Below are 14888 nucleotides of genomic sequence, written 5' to 3'. Positions count from 1 at the left end.
CGACCCAGCCAGCGAGGAGGTGGGTGGGTGGCGGCGGCGGGGGCAAGGACGCCACTTCCTCGTCTCTTCCAGGCAAGCTACACGATCGCTTTGGGGGCGCACTGGGGGCACCCTCAGTACGACGTGAGGAATCCCCAGTCCGTGTCAACAATACTGGGCTAGATGGTCTGACTCATTATAAGGCAGCTTCCTATGTTCCTAATCCTATGCATGTTTAGAAAGAATAAAAACCCAATAGGCATCAGTCTTCCCTGACTAGCCATTTTGGTTATTCCCGCATTTCCTTTGAAAGCCAACACAAAGCAGCAACGACTCTATTGTAAAGCAAGCAAAGCTGATAGCAAGAGAAAGGTGTCCTTACTCTTCACAGCCAAGACTGACATTGGGAAGCTGAAGAAGGGGAAATCCTCACCCACAGGCCAGCTGCCTGCTGGAGTTCAAGGTGTCTCTTCTCTCCTTATAAGTGCTCCACCTTATAAGCAACTTGTGTTTCCAAATATAGAAAATAACTGAATATGGAAAGGGAAAATATGTGCTTCACCTTCTGCCCTTTACCCATCACATATGTTTCCAAACATAGAAAATAACTGAATCCTGAAAGTGAAAGTGGCTGCATCTCATCAAGGTGTTGGGTGACATGCAATGGGGTCGAGGGGGCAAGGAGTTGAAGGAAAACAACTTTCATTCAGCAAGTGGGTGAAAAACAACTCCTTGGTTTTTCCCAACTGGCAAATGCCCTTGGAGTGGTGTTCCATCTCTCACCAGCCATGTAGAAGTGTTGGTTATAAACACAAACACCCAAGGTGCTTCTTATTTGATTAATTTCCTATTTTGCACAGGTAGCAAATGCCGTTCAGGTATTATTCCATCTTTCATTAGTCTATCTCCCGGTATTGACAAAAATATAAAGATACTATAGAGTTTCTAGGAGAAGGAGGAAAAAGTAAGCAGTAGGCAGGCCTACTCATGGTCAGGCACTTACTGGATGAAAGTTGTTTTTCAATAACTGAATACTGAAAGGGAAAGTATACACTTCGTGTTCTGACCTTTACCGATCACATATATTTCCAAACACAGAAAATAACTCCGTCCTGAAAGAGAAAGTGTCTGCGTCCTCTTCTGCCCTTTACCCATCAAGGTCTTGGGTGGCATGCAATAGGGACAGGGGAGTGAGGAGTTGAAGAAAAACAACTTTTTGAAACATGCAGGCAAGTGAGGGGCTAGCATGACCAAGAAAACACAGCGTAATAAAAATAGCCTCAATTTTTTTTAACATAGTATAAAACAATGTAAACAGCTAAAAACAAATAATCATTTTTCTGTTCTAAAACAGCAGACATAAATGCCCCATAACATATCATTAAATGCCCTCTTTTGTATCTGGTCATGCTAGGCAAGGCTCCTGCAGCTTGAACTTTTGTGATGAAGAGGGGATTTCACCAGGTCCTGCATGCATCCAAGTGACACCTGCCGAAATTCCATTCGCTATGCAACTGTTACAGATAGTGTCGTCCTTTTCATATGGTCACCCTAACTTCTACAGCTCCACGGGGCTGACCCCTCAGCTCTCCAGCACGGCTCTGGGGATCCTCCTGGTCCTTTTATCACTTCATGTGGGATATTTAGGTAAGCAAATTGCAAACTATTATCTAGAGGGTCACTTCTTCCAGAAAGTGACCTTCTGTCTGATCTGCTCATATATGTTGATACAAGCTTAATTTTTCTTCGCCAGACCATGGACGCGTCTTCAGAATAGCAGGACCTGGTCGTAGCACCAAAATTGCTGAGAATCCTAGCAGTTAAAACTAGGGATGTGCTCCGCTCCGATTAGGAGCGTAGAAGCAGTAGCGGATTGGCCTGCTCCGCCTTACCCAGAGGCGGAGTAGGAGCGGACCGCGGACCCCCTAGAAGCAAGGCGAAGAGAAGCGGCCATTTTTCGGAGCTCCGAGTTCAGGCGGAGCACTCCGGTCGCCATCTTGAAAACATTTCGCCATAGGATTGCATTGCGGCAAATAATCGCGCATAACTACGTTGTTTTTGAAGCTATCATTCTGAAAATTCTTGTGCACAGAGAGTCGTGGATGGGGGTCATTTTGAGACCACTCTCACCTCTCTGCATCGTACGGGTCACGGGCTATATTTTTGTGAAAATCGGGTCAACCGCGCGGCTCAAACGGCGTTTTCGGCTTTTCGCCCATAGGATTGCATTGAGGGAAAGAATCGGGGATAACTGGGGGGGGGTTTAAGCTATCATTCTGAAAATTCTTGTGCACAGAGAGTCGTGGATGGGGGTCATTTTGAGACCACTCTCAACTTTCTGCATCGTACGGGTCGCGGGCTATATTTTTGTGAAAATCGGGTCAACCGCGCGGCTCAAACGGCGTTTTCGGCTTTTCGCCCATAGGATTGCATTGAGGGAAAGAATCGGGGATAACTGGGGGGGGGTTTTAAGCTATCATTCTGAAAATTCTTGTGCACAGAGAGTCGTGGATGGGGGTCATTTTGAGACCACTCTCAACTTTCTGCATCGTACGGGTCGCGGGCTATATTTTTGTGAAAATCGGGTCAACCGCGCGGCTCAAACTGCGTTTTCGGCTTTTCGCCCATAGGATTGCATTGAGGGAAAGAATCGGGGATAACTGGGGGGGGGTTTAAGCTATCATTCTGAAAATTCTTGTGCACAGAGAGTCGTGGATGGGGGTCATTTTGAGACCACTCTCAACTTTCTGCATCGTACGGGTCGCGGGCTATATTTTTGTGAAAATCGGGTCAACCGCGCGGCTCAAACTGCGTTTTCGGCTTTTCGCCCATAGGATTGCATTGAGGGAAAGAATCGGGGATAACTGGGGGGGGGGTTTAAGCTATCATTCTGAAAATTCTTGTGCACAGAGAGTCGTGGATGGGGGTCATTTTGAGACCACTCTCAACTTTCTGCATCGTACGGGTCGCGGGCTAGAATTTTTTAAAAAATCGGCGGGAAAAATACCTTTTTCAAAGGGCTGAGGGGCAGAGTCAGCTCCCGGTCATGATGATCCCAAAGTTGGAGGAGGGCATAGGCAAAACAGGTAACTTGGGATTCTGGGAAACTTCTCTTTCTTCATCTGAACGGGCTTTTCCCCGTGTTTTTTAACACACCTCGCAGGGATGTTGTGTGTGGGGTGCCCGATTTTCAAAAATTCGCCAAAAATCAGGGGATGATGGGATTGCTTTGAAACTTGGCGTGCGTGTGTATATCCCCATGAGGTGTCATGGTGCCAAACATGAGGTTTCTAACTTGAACAGAAAAAAAGTTGTATAATTTTTTAGCTTTCAATGCAAGCCTATGGGGGGGGAAACGGAGCTCCGGATCCGGATCCGGAGCTCCGGGCGGAGCGGAGCAGAAGTGGGCGGAGCGGGGGCGGGGCGGAGCGGCCCGATCCGAAAAATGGCGGATCTGCAAGTGAAGCGGAGCGGGGGGTCCGTGCACACCCCTAGTTAAAACTGCAGGAGCCCTGCCCTCTTTTGTATCTGGTCATGCTAGGCAGAGCTCCTGCAGCTTTAACTGTTGTGATGAAGAGGGAATCTCACCAGGTGCTGCATGCCTACAAGTGACACCGGCTGAAATTCCCTTTTCTATGCAACTGTTAAAGATACAGGAGCCCTGACCTCCTTTCCATATGGTCACCCTAGCTTAGCCAGACTATCGTTAAAAAACAAATTTCCCAAGACTCTCCCCACCTGGAGAGTGGGAAGCCTTCCTGCAGGAAGGTGCAGTATGGTATTTGTGTTTTACAGGAAGGGGGGAAACTGATATTTTATTATTTAATTAAGAATTGTTTAAAAAGTGGTGAACCATTTTTAAAAAATCAACTTCTCTACCTGCAGGTCAACCTAATTCACCTACACTTCCACATCTTTCTATTTCCTGGGTAGCTCCAACCAGAGAGGGTAGCCCATGTGGGGAGAGAGGGAGAAATGCCCAGTCACTTTTTCAGAATTTTAGTGCTGTTGTTTTAGTATTTTTGTTCTGTTATCGTATTTCTGATTTTATTATTAAGCCCCCTTGAGAAAGTTTCTTTGAACCACCCAGAAAGATTCGACTATTGGGCGGTATAAACATGCAATAAATTAATAAATAGTATAAATGACTAAAATAAATCATGACAATAAATTTGATTTATTGATTTCCAAAAGGTTCCATGATTTTCTATTTTTCCTTCCGTTCTCCATCCTATGGTTCATTTACTTTTTTTTTTAGCATTAATACCATAATTGTCCAGCTCTATTTATTTTTCATACACACAACAGTTGCCAATGGGCACGATCCACCAGGAAGTGGTCCTCTAAAAGCTCCATTGACGTGATGAGTCTCACATTCCGAGAACTCTTGCTATTTCCCTGCCACTAGCCTTTGTCTAGTTAATCTGACAGCAAAACACACTCAATAGCCAAGTTGTGTGGCTTTCTATGCCTTTGTAAATAAAGAAGGCCAGTGAGCGATGTACAAAGTAGGTCAGGCTACGTCTTGGATGAAACAGAGCTAAAGAACGACCCATTTCCTGATTGCAGTTTTGGGACGACCTTGATCACCAATTGGTTAACAGCTCTTCGATATTAAAAGGGAATTGTTTCACACCTTGCTCTCATCTCCATGGGAAACATATCAACCTTTCCCACTAGCAAATGAAATTTGGGACACATGGAGCACAGAGGGGGCAGAATTGATGGCTACAACCTAATCCCTATCTGACGCAAGAGATCAAAATCACTGGCATTCTCCAAGGAACGTGCCTGGTAAGCTATTCTTTCGATTCAGTTAGCAAAGATTATTGCAGGGGTGGTGTTGGGGAGGACCAGTGACCCACCAAATGTTGCTAGACTACAACTCCCAGTACGGAAAAAATGGACAAGGACAATGGGAGTTGTAGTCCAGCAATATCAGGAGGGCCAATGTTTCCAGACAATGCTTTTATTGTGCTATCGCCCTGCCTCTTTCACAAAATGTTATGATGTGAGTGTGTCCAGATGATGTCTTCCATTTGTAACCACACATGTTTTCCCACCACTTCTTCTTTTCTATTTTTTCTTTCTTTCCCCAAAATACTCTGTTAAGGAAAGACGGAGTAGCTACAGAATGTCTTTTCACTGGTAGCATGAGGAACCATCAGTCCGAAAGCACCTGCCTGTGATAGGATAGGATTTCATACCAATTTGAAATGGGCCAGATATTTCAAATTCAAACCTGAAATGGTTACATTCAGAAGCTCTGTTAAAATTCAGTTTTGAAAGAGACTTATAAAAACTAGAACTTGTATTGCTGATATATATTTTAAAAATAATAAAAGGTATGGACATAATGTCAGTATCAAAATTCTTATATGCTAGAGCAGCCTTTCCCCAATCTCATACCCTGCAAATATTTTGGAGTACCACTCCCAGTATTGCTGAGCATTGGTCATGTTGGCTGGGGCTGATGGGAGTTGAAGTCCGAAACATCTGGAGGGCACCAGGTTAGGGAAGGGTGAGTTTTAGGGTCTTTTCAGGGACTTCTCCAAAACTGTGGAAGTCTCTTCCTATTGACTCACTCCTGGCCCCAACTGTACAGATATTTAGATGACCTTTGAAGGCTCTACTCTTCAGTGCTACCATTAACTGAGGTGTGTGTGTGTGTGTGTGTGTGTGTGTGTGTGTTACATAGCAGCTTCTAATGTAGCTATTATAAGTGTGATTCTTCCCTTGATGTTGCTTGCATGTCACTTTGTGAGGGCAAAGCCCTGAAGAGCAACTTTTTTTAAAAAAACAAAAACTTTAAATAGAAAAATAAGTTTTGGGGAACACACTCACCCAGCCCATTTTGTACCATTGGGAATGTTATTAAAATGAGTCATTTGGATTTGAATTGTTTCCAGGAATAATGCAGAAGATGATGATGATGATGATTTGTATACTGCCCCATAGTTGAAGCTCTCTGGGCAGTTTACATAAGATAAAAACACTTTAAAACAATATACAAAAATTAAAAACCACAAAAACATACAATATACACATACATTTAAAACTACTATAACAACTTTTAAAAAAACATGATGAGCCTAAAAAACAGACCCAAGCTCATTACATACTGCTAAATGCCTGGGATGTACAGGTGATGATCTTTAGAAGTCTAAATGGCTTATGTCAAAGATACCTTAGAGCAGTGTTTCCCAAACTTTTTAAGGTAACCGCCCCCTTGGTTCCACAAACTCATGCCCAGTGCCCCCTGCGCATGGCCCCTTTAAATAGGAAGCACCTGCCGCATACTTGCTGAGGGAAGGAGAGAGGAAAGAGAGAGCAAACACCTGTTTTGCAGCCAGCATGGCGGGGCACACCAAGCAGGGTATGTCTCTTCATTAGCGTTTTGGTGTTTTTGAAACATTTCAATTCACCGTTAAAAGGCCTCTTCTTAAACGGTATTAATACATGTGTGGATTCTTCCCCTGTATGGCTTGGGACCAAACTCCCATAAAAATGTCCCTGGGTTTTAAGACCTTCGGGAGAGGTGCTTCTCGGAAAAGACCACCTCAAGCGCTCCCCTGCCGCCCCTTTGCCTCTTAACGCCCCCCTATGCAATCCCACCGCCCCCAAAGGGGCAGTACCGCCCACTTTGGGAACCACTGCCTTAGAGTAAAGTGACTATATGGAAAGGAGGACAGGGCTTCTGTATCTTTAACAGTGGTACAGGAAAGGGAGTTTCAGCAGGTGTTATTTGTCTGCATGCAGCACCTGGTGAAATTCCCTCTTCATCACAACAGTTCAAGCTTCAGGAGCCCTGTCCTCTTCTGTATCTGGCTACTCTAGTATAGCTCCTGCAGCTTTAACTGTTGTGATGAAGAGGGAATTTCCCAGGTGTTGTATGCATACAAATGACACCTGCTGAAATTCCCTTTTCCATGCAACTGTTAAAGAAACAGGAGCCCTGTCCTCCTTTCCATATGGTCACCCTATTTTAGAGATCACATTCTTCTTTACCAGTGTGCCCACACCCTAAGACCTGATGGAGAAGGTCTCTGTGTCTCAGCTATGATGGAGCCATGGTTGATGGAACAAGAGAAAGGGCCTTCTCTGTGGCCGCACCTAAATTGCGGAATTCTTTGCTCTCAGTTGGTGCTCTCTCTTAACTTAAGTGCCATAAGACAAACCCCCTTCTTGGTTAGGTAAGTGTTTGTTTTATCAGGTGCATGTTTTATCTGATGTCTCTACTGCATCCTTTATTATATCATTTATTATTTCTCCCTATTCTCTTTTGGAACATTATTGTATTTAAGTGAGAAAGCAAGAGAAAGACGGGACATAATTTTTAAATATATAATGAATGAATAAATCCTTCCCCTCTTACATTTTAGGGACCAGGTTCTGGCTGGGGTTTTGTGTATTGAAAGTCTAACCGGCATGCTGTCTCCACTTATTCTCTGCTTTCTCTTGGTTCTCCTGGGAGTGGCCAGTGCCCGGAATGGAAGAGGTAAAGTCTCCAGTGTTTGAAGGGAATTGGAGCCCCAAATGTTGTTGTACAATTCCCAGCAGGGCCTGTTGACTCCAATGTCAGTGTGGTGGTGATTTCATTCCAGATTTAAGTTGGAACCAATCAGGACTCTAAAGGAGCTATCGAAGGAGCTGGGCCCATTTGGGGGATAGAGTTTAGCACTTTGGATAGCTCTTTTAGGGTTCTGGCTGGTTCAGACTGAAACCCAGAATGGATTCACATCCCCTTTGACATAGGAGCCACTAGCAGTGTTTCAAGGGGTTGACCAAAATCTGACATCTCCTTGCAGATACATCCTCTTCCACGACTCCTGCAAAAAATCGTATGACAGCCCATCTGCGACACGCGAAAGACAGGTATCACATCTTTTCAGGAATAGCAAACCATCTGGATAGTCTTGCAGAAAATATAGCGCCAACCACTATCTATCAGAGCTGGAGCATAGCCATGGCTCAGAACACAAATACAGACATGTCATCCAAATTGGAAATTAGCAGAGGACAGCATAAGAAACTTCCCAAGACACAAACTCGGAAGGGGCACCGAAGGAGCTTTCTGGGCAGAATTAGGCAGAACACAGAAGAGGTCCCACTTCCCAAGAGGAAGTTGGAAGTGTCTAGAGCTTCTGTGGTCTGCTGTACCCCTGTTGCTGGCTTGGTGGGAACTATGGAGTATGAGACAGGGATTAGAGGGCAAGAAGAAGTGGATGGGCAGGAAACTGGGCAAGCTCAACTTGAAATGGACCATGATCTAGGTCATGGTGCCATATCTCGGCCCAGCTACTACAAGCCACACCATCCCTCAGGACGACGTTCTTCTTCCTGGCATCCACTACGAAAGTTGAAGCCTACATCTTATCCTCAGCCCACTGATGTACCAATCTTTGTCTCTTTATCAGTGGTAGAGTCAAATACCAACCCTAATGGAGAAGATCAATCAGATAAGAATGCTGGCATCGTCCATCCTTTCCTGGTTTTGTTTTTCTTTTTCTTATTCCCTGTCCCATTGTGTGTACTTTGCTGTTGTGGGGAAGAAAATGACTGACACGGTTGCATGTAATTCGGGCAGCGGGGGGAAAGGAAGGGCCAGTTGAGGAGTAGCTGGGTCAGATGTTGAAGGACTATTGCCATGTCAACCTAACAGTGGAGCTCAGGGGACTGATGCCAAATGATAGGTTGATCCAGAAGAAAACAGTGTCATTCTTCATCAAGGTATTTCATTGGCTTGTAGCAATGTCGGCTGCTTGAATAAGATAGTTGGCATCAGCCTATCTCTGCTACATCTTTCCAAGATCTTGGGACAGCCTCTATCTAGAACTCATGGTTGGAAAGATGAGGTCATTATGGTCTATCACGCATATGGGCAATCTCAGAAGCCATATCTATGTGAACCGCCCAGAGAGCTTCGGCTATTGGGCAGTATAAAAATGTAATAAATAAATAAATATCCATCTTTCCCCACTGCCCAGATGATCAGCCATCATCTGGGCAGTCCACTGCTTTAGCAGCAGGGAAACGGCAATCTTCATCAGGACCACTTCATCCGGGGTGGGTGGGTGTTGTGTGGTTGAGATCTTTCTCCACCCCAGCAATCTTGAACAAGGTCATGGCTTAATAGCAAAGAAGCAGCAATCTTCCCTGTACCAGAATTGCTGAGTTGGATCCCTGTGGAGGACAAGGCTTTAACTTGGACAGACACACTGTGTATGAATGAGTGCAAGCATGTCTTGGCCCCACTCACCACCAGTCCCACCCACATATGTGCCCTTCTGCCTACAGTCCCCTGGGGCCCTATGTGGTCTTCCCCACCCCAAAATGTTTTTAGGTGGTACTAGGTTTTATTCGAATTTTATTATTAAGGCAACCCAACATGGGTTTTAGCCAAATACAAGATCAGAGTCATGATATACAAATATTATATTATGGCACAGCATTGTATTGAACTTCAAATAGTTACATATAAAACACCATATATGGTGCTGGGATTTTTTTTATCAGCAATCTATGGCCATAGCTAGACCTAAGGTTTATCCCAGGATTGTCCTGGGGTCAAACCTGTTCATCTAAGTGCCACACAGGGCATCCAGCGCTCAGGCAGGGACAATCCCGGGATGATCCTGGGATAAACCTTAGGTCTAGCTACGGCCTTAGTTTTCATCAGGGGACACTAAAGCTTTCCTAATTTTTGCCGCTTTCACTGCAAAACAAGCCAGGTTTAGCAGGTTGGATTTCGCTGTGTTTGTGAATAGGTAACCAAATTTATCCAGATCTGTATAATGAGTAATTGAAGCCAGAAATCTCGCTAGGTGTTTATCCCTAGGGGTGTTGTATAGTTTACAGTATAGGACATAATGAACTGTATCCTCTACTGCTTGGTCACCACAAATACATAAACGCTGTTCTCTAGGGATGTTTTTGTATCTCCCCCTCTCTAAAGTTGGATGGCATTGTCTGGAATCGCAGGCTAGTAAGAGCTTTGAGAAGGCCAGCGGGGGTAATTTCTGTCAGATATTTTTCTTCCCTATGGGTTAGTTTTATGAGCCGAAAGCTATCGGAAAATCTGGAGGCTTTAATTGCAGCCATGTCTATTTTACAAAAATAGCTCTGCAGTGCTGGTCTCGTTGCATCACGTTTTTAGGTACGTTGACCAGAAATTTACAAAGTATTCCATGTGCAGTTGCACCATCAATTTGTTTAAGGGGAGTATGGTCTTGGCACTTTTATTTTCGAATGCTTTCCTAATTATACCTAACATGGAGTTCACCTTTTTCACAGCAATCACACACTGGTCTACAACAGCTTACGCCCAGGACCTCTGCTAGGCTTGGCCCCAAAAGCCTGGCCCTGAAACTATTTCCCAGGGCTCCGGAACTACTTCGCAGAGCTCTGATTGTCCATGGATGACAATGCAAAGAAGTTTGCCATTGAGTTTTCAAGGATTGCAGCTAGGGAGGGAAGGGTTAACTCTCCCCCATCCCACACCCTGCAACAACCCCCCACCCCAAATCTTCCTTTGCATGGCAATTGCACTGAGGAGGGGGACTTTCTTCAGGGTGATCTGGGTCAAAGTGCAAATTAATTGAAGAATTTATTTTATTTATGTCAATTTAATTAGCTGACTTTGCCTCATGTGAAATTTAAATAAATCCTAGTAATTATTTTTAAATTTACATATATGGATATAAATTTGCTCACACAGATTTTATGCAGATTTGTGCCACATGGGTTTGACATTTTTAAGTGCCTAGCAATGGCCCTGCTTAAGCCATAATAAAATAATTATTCTTTCAGATGCCACAAGAGGCTTTGTGTCATGCCTAGCCCTGCTCCCCCTGGGTTGGAAGAAGGTGTTTCAGGTGGTCAATCGGAATCAGACTCTGAAGGAGAGGAGTCGGCACCAGACACAGACCAGCCCGTACCAGTGGGGGAGGAAGCTCTCACGGGCTCTTCACCAGCTGGGAGTGAACCCTCTCCAGAGCTTATCTCCTCAAGGGCAAATAATACACAGTCAGTGGAAAGCCAACATTCTTCCGAGGGAGAGAGCATGAAAAGGTTAGCCAATCCTAGAGTAGGCCGCCGACTAAAATGGGTGGAGCTAAAGGAAGGCAAGAGAAAGTCAGCCTGGCTGGCGTCCCATCAGAAGCTGCATCACAACTAGAAGTTAACGGGTCTTGGGAAAAGGCTTTCCATTGTTCTTGAAAGGACAATTGTCTCGCTTAGTTTGCATAGTTTTGCCTAGGGGAAAGCTCCTAGGGATTAGACTCTCTTCAGGTGGGAAGAGATGTTTATTGCTTGAAAAAAGCTTTGTAGATTACTTAGCAGATCTCGTTATTTTCTCCAAAGAAGGCAGGAGGTTTTGAGAAACACGGCACTTTGTGGTTTTTAAGCACAAAGATAGAACTTAGCAGGATTAGTGATTTGACTAAACTTCCCAGTAGATTTCTTGAAATGATTTGTGCAAGATGGAAACCGAAAGCCAAAAACCGAGCTTCCCCTATTCTGAGAAATGAGACTTTCAGACTGTGGCTGACTTCTATGAGCAGAAATGTGCAACCAACCAGCCCTGCTGCACTCCCCGCTCTCCCCCCATGGCCAGAACCACCAGCATCAGTCAGTGTTTCCCACGCCTCATGATGGAATGTTATCAAAGTGTACTTTACTAATTGTGGACTGCTAGTGTGCATGGCACAACCCTAAAACACACAAACATACAAGTACAAGAAGACCCTAATAACTTTGAAGCCAAGTGCTACCAGGAAGGCTCAACTTAGAGGAAGGAGAGCTACAGCATGTCAAACCATTAAGGGGAAGAAATAATAATAATAATAATAATAATAATAATAATAATAATAATAATAATAATGGAGGGAAAAGCTTGAACAGAACAGGCAGCAATATTTCCAAAAGGATTTCAACTGAAACAGCTTCTTTTTTCCCTGATTTTTAAGTTAAAGAACAGACACACAGAGAGAGAGAGCTGCCGTGAATGGACTTAAATGAATATTTGAAGGAACAAGTGAAAGAAACCACCCAGAGAGCTCCGGCTATTGGGTGGTATAGAAATGAAAGAAAGAAAGAAAGAAAGAAAGAAAGAAAGAAAGAAAGAAAGAAAGAAAGAAAGAAAGAGCGGGCTTCTAAAAAGGATTTCTTAAGATTTTTGTACGCGCGCGCACATGCTGGGGGTGGAACAGATGAAACTAACTAAGCAAAAAAACCCTCTCTCCTTCTCTCTCTGCAAAGAAACAGTCATCTCGCTTTGCAAACAACGCAACAGAAGAACTCGTAGATCTCTCTCACACACTCAGGCCGTAGCTAGACCTAAGGTTTATCCCAGGATTGTCCAGGGGTCAAACCTGTTCATCTAAGTGCCACACAGGGCATCCAGTGCTCAGGCAGGAATGAACCCTGGATGATCCTGAGATAAACCTTAGGTCTAGCTACGGCCTCAGTCTCTTTCTCTAAATCTCACTTTGCAAACAAACACTCCCTAATCTCACTTTGCACTGTGTGTACAAGCATAATCTATCTATCTATCTCTCTGACCAAAAAGCCAAGAACAAATTGGCATTCTCTCCTCCAAACACTGTGATTGGAGGAGAACAGAACAGGGAGGGCGGGTGCTCTAGCAATTCCTAATTGGTTAGCCATAGATGTCAATATCAATTATTAAAAATACCCCACCCCATCAATTAGACACACCACACACACAAAACGGTCACATTCCTTATTGGGAGGTTTTCATTTAGACACACCACACACACACACAAAATGTTCGGATAATTTTGGAGATGCTAGAAGCTCTGATTGGGTACATCTCCATGCTGAAATTATTTGATGGGTTTAGAAGCAGCCAATCTCCGCTCTGGAAGATCAACTGCTCCGCGGATGTTTGCGGTTACCAGATAATTCCGGGGCAGAGAGCGCACCTAATAATCAGTATCTCCAGGCTCCTTCAGGTATGGTTTATGTGTTATGAGTGCCAGTTACAGGACACCTTAAAAATCTCTCCATATGGCATGTTACTATCACAAGCAGTAGCTCACTACACATTACTGCCAATATCCAAAAAGAAATGTTTGGAATGGTTTGGTGAAAAAATGTCACCCCTTGAGTGGTGAGCAACATGACAAATGCTCCACCATGTGGTATTAGCCACCACATAGAGAGATTTAAAATCAGCCATCATATCATGGCTTTAACTTGGAAAATGGTCCTCAGAATACTTTAATTACAGGATTTCAGAGCATCGGTCTCTGCCATTATAGATGGGTTTCTATAAGGTGATCAAATGAAAAGGAAGACAGAGCACCTCTATCTCAAACAGCTGTATAGAAAAGGGAATTTCAGCAGGTGTCATCTGCAGCACCTGGTGGAATTCCCTTTTCATCGCAACAGTTAAAGCTGCAGGAGCCCTGCCCCCTTTTGTATCTGGGCACTCAAAAGAGGGCTAATGCATAAGGAAAAAGATTAGAATCATAGAATAGCAGAGTTGGAAGGGGCCTACAAGGCCATCGAGTCCAACCCCATCCTCAATGCAGGAATCCACCCTAAAGCATCCCTGACAGATGGTTGTCCAGCTGCCTCTTGAAGGCCTCTAGTGTGGGAGAGCCCACCACCTCCCTAGGTAACTGATTCCATTGTCGCACTGCTCTAACAGTCAGGAAGTTTTTCCTGATTCCAGCTGGAATCTGGCTTCTTTTAACTTGAGCCTGTTATTCCATGTCCTGCACTCTTGGAGGATCGAGAAGAGATCCTGGCCTTATTCTTATTCTTATTCTTATTCCTATGGAATTGCTGTCCACAAGATGGAAGCCTCCGTTAATGTCTTTTTGAATCCCCAGTCCAGCTCAAAGTGATCCACAATAAAACACACATTTAAAAACAAACAAGAAAACAAAGTAAACATAAAATACATCAATACAGTACACAATTTTAAAAAAATAGAAATAAGAAAACAAAACCAGACTGATAAAACACATACATTGCAATAAAACAGTAAAATCCTCTAAAATGAAAGAGTGGCATCAGTCACTAAGTATAGATTTTACCAGCCACCTAAAGTACAGTAACTGGGGCGTCAACCTAGCCTCTCAGGAAGGGAATTCTGCAATGAGGGGGCTGCTACACAGAAGACCTTGTCTTGAGTCCTTGCCCACCTCACCTCTCTAGGTGATGGGCTATGTAATAGGCCCTTGTCTAATGAATGCAGGCTCCAGACATGTTTATAGGGGAGGAAGCAATATTTCAAATACCCTGAACCCAAACCGTTTAGGCCTATACAGGTAGGAACCAGCACCTTTAATGGGGCTCAGCAGTGCCAGCTCCAGGTATCTGAGGGGGAGTTGGGCAAGACACCCTCACTGACTCAACCTTCTCACTGCCATTGTCACCAGCTGCTACTGCTCTTCATCCTCTTTCTCATCACTGGCACCACTTGCTTGCTTGACAGGCGGAGAGCCAGAGAGAGCAAGGAGGCAGCGGCGTCCGCTGCTCCGCTTTCTCACCAGCACTGTCGCCCTGGGCCAGAGCAAAAAGCAGGGAAATAAGCAGATCACAGTGGTGAAGAGGAGGAGGAAGTCCAGGGGACTCCTGACGGTTGGCACCTGCTGGGGTGTGGGCTGTCAGGAGGTGCCCACCTCTGCCTATCCAACACACCAGCCCTGAAGCCTGGAAAAAATAGGAAGCCAGCGGGGCTGTTTCCAGACTGGTGCTACGCAGTCTATAAACCAGACAACAGTTGGGCCATTGCGTTTTGCACTAGCTGTAATTTCCTCACACTGTATTGTTTGAACACCTAGCCTTCTCTTTCAGGTCTTAGGTTTTTTTTCCCCCATGAGCAAGAAGGGCTCATGTTGTTGTTTATTAAAATTTGGGGTGGGGGTACTCAAGCA

At 44.5% G+C, this 14888-nt stretch overlaps 1 protein-coding gene across 16 annotated transcripts in view; it reads left to right on the top strand.

Moving 5' to 3' along the window:
* LOC134408147 (interferon-inducible GTPase 5-like) overlaps window positions 1–14888 on the top strand; it is a 55995-nt gene that overhangs the window by 24588 nt on the left and 16519 nt on the right. For 5 of the 16 annotated variants that reach the window (XM_063140272.1, XM_063140271.1, XM_063140268.1 and 2 more), the window contains one exon: window positions 1394–1626. In XM_063140272.1, the coding sequence (XP_062996342.1) occupies window positions 1488–1626 (139 nt within the window). In that variant the 5' untranslated portion in view covers window positions 1394–1487. Of the gene's footprint in view, window positions 1–1393; window positions 1627–1651; window positions 1814–3489; window positions 4774–6807; window positions 7173–7361; window positions 7478–7787; window positions 7855–10788; window positions 11050–14888 lie in introns of those variants that run through there. The other 11 variants (XM_063140284.1, XM_063140283.1, XM_063140277.1 and 8 more) reach the window with 9 other exon arrangements.

This window comes from Elgaria multicarinata, chromosome 13, assembly GCF_023053635.1.
Source record: "Elgaria multicarinata webbii isolate HBS135686 ecotype San Diego chromosome 13, rElgMul1.1.pri, whole genome shotgun sequence".
NCBI classification, from domain to species: domain Eukaryota; kingdom Metazoa; phylum Chordata; class Lepidosauria; order Squamata; family Anguidae; genus Elgaria; species Elgaria multicarinata.
This window is presented reverse-complemented; position numbering and strand designations above follow the sequence as displayed.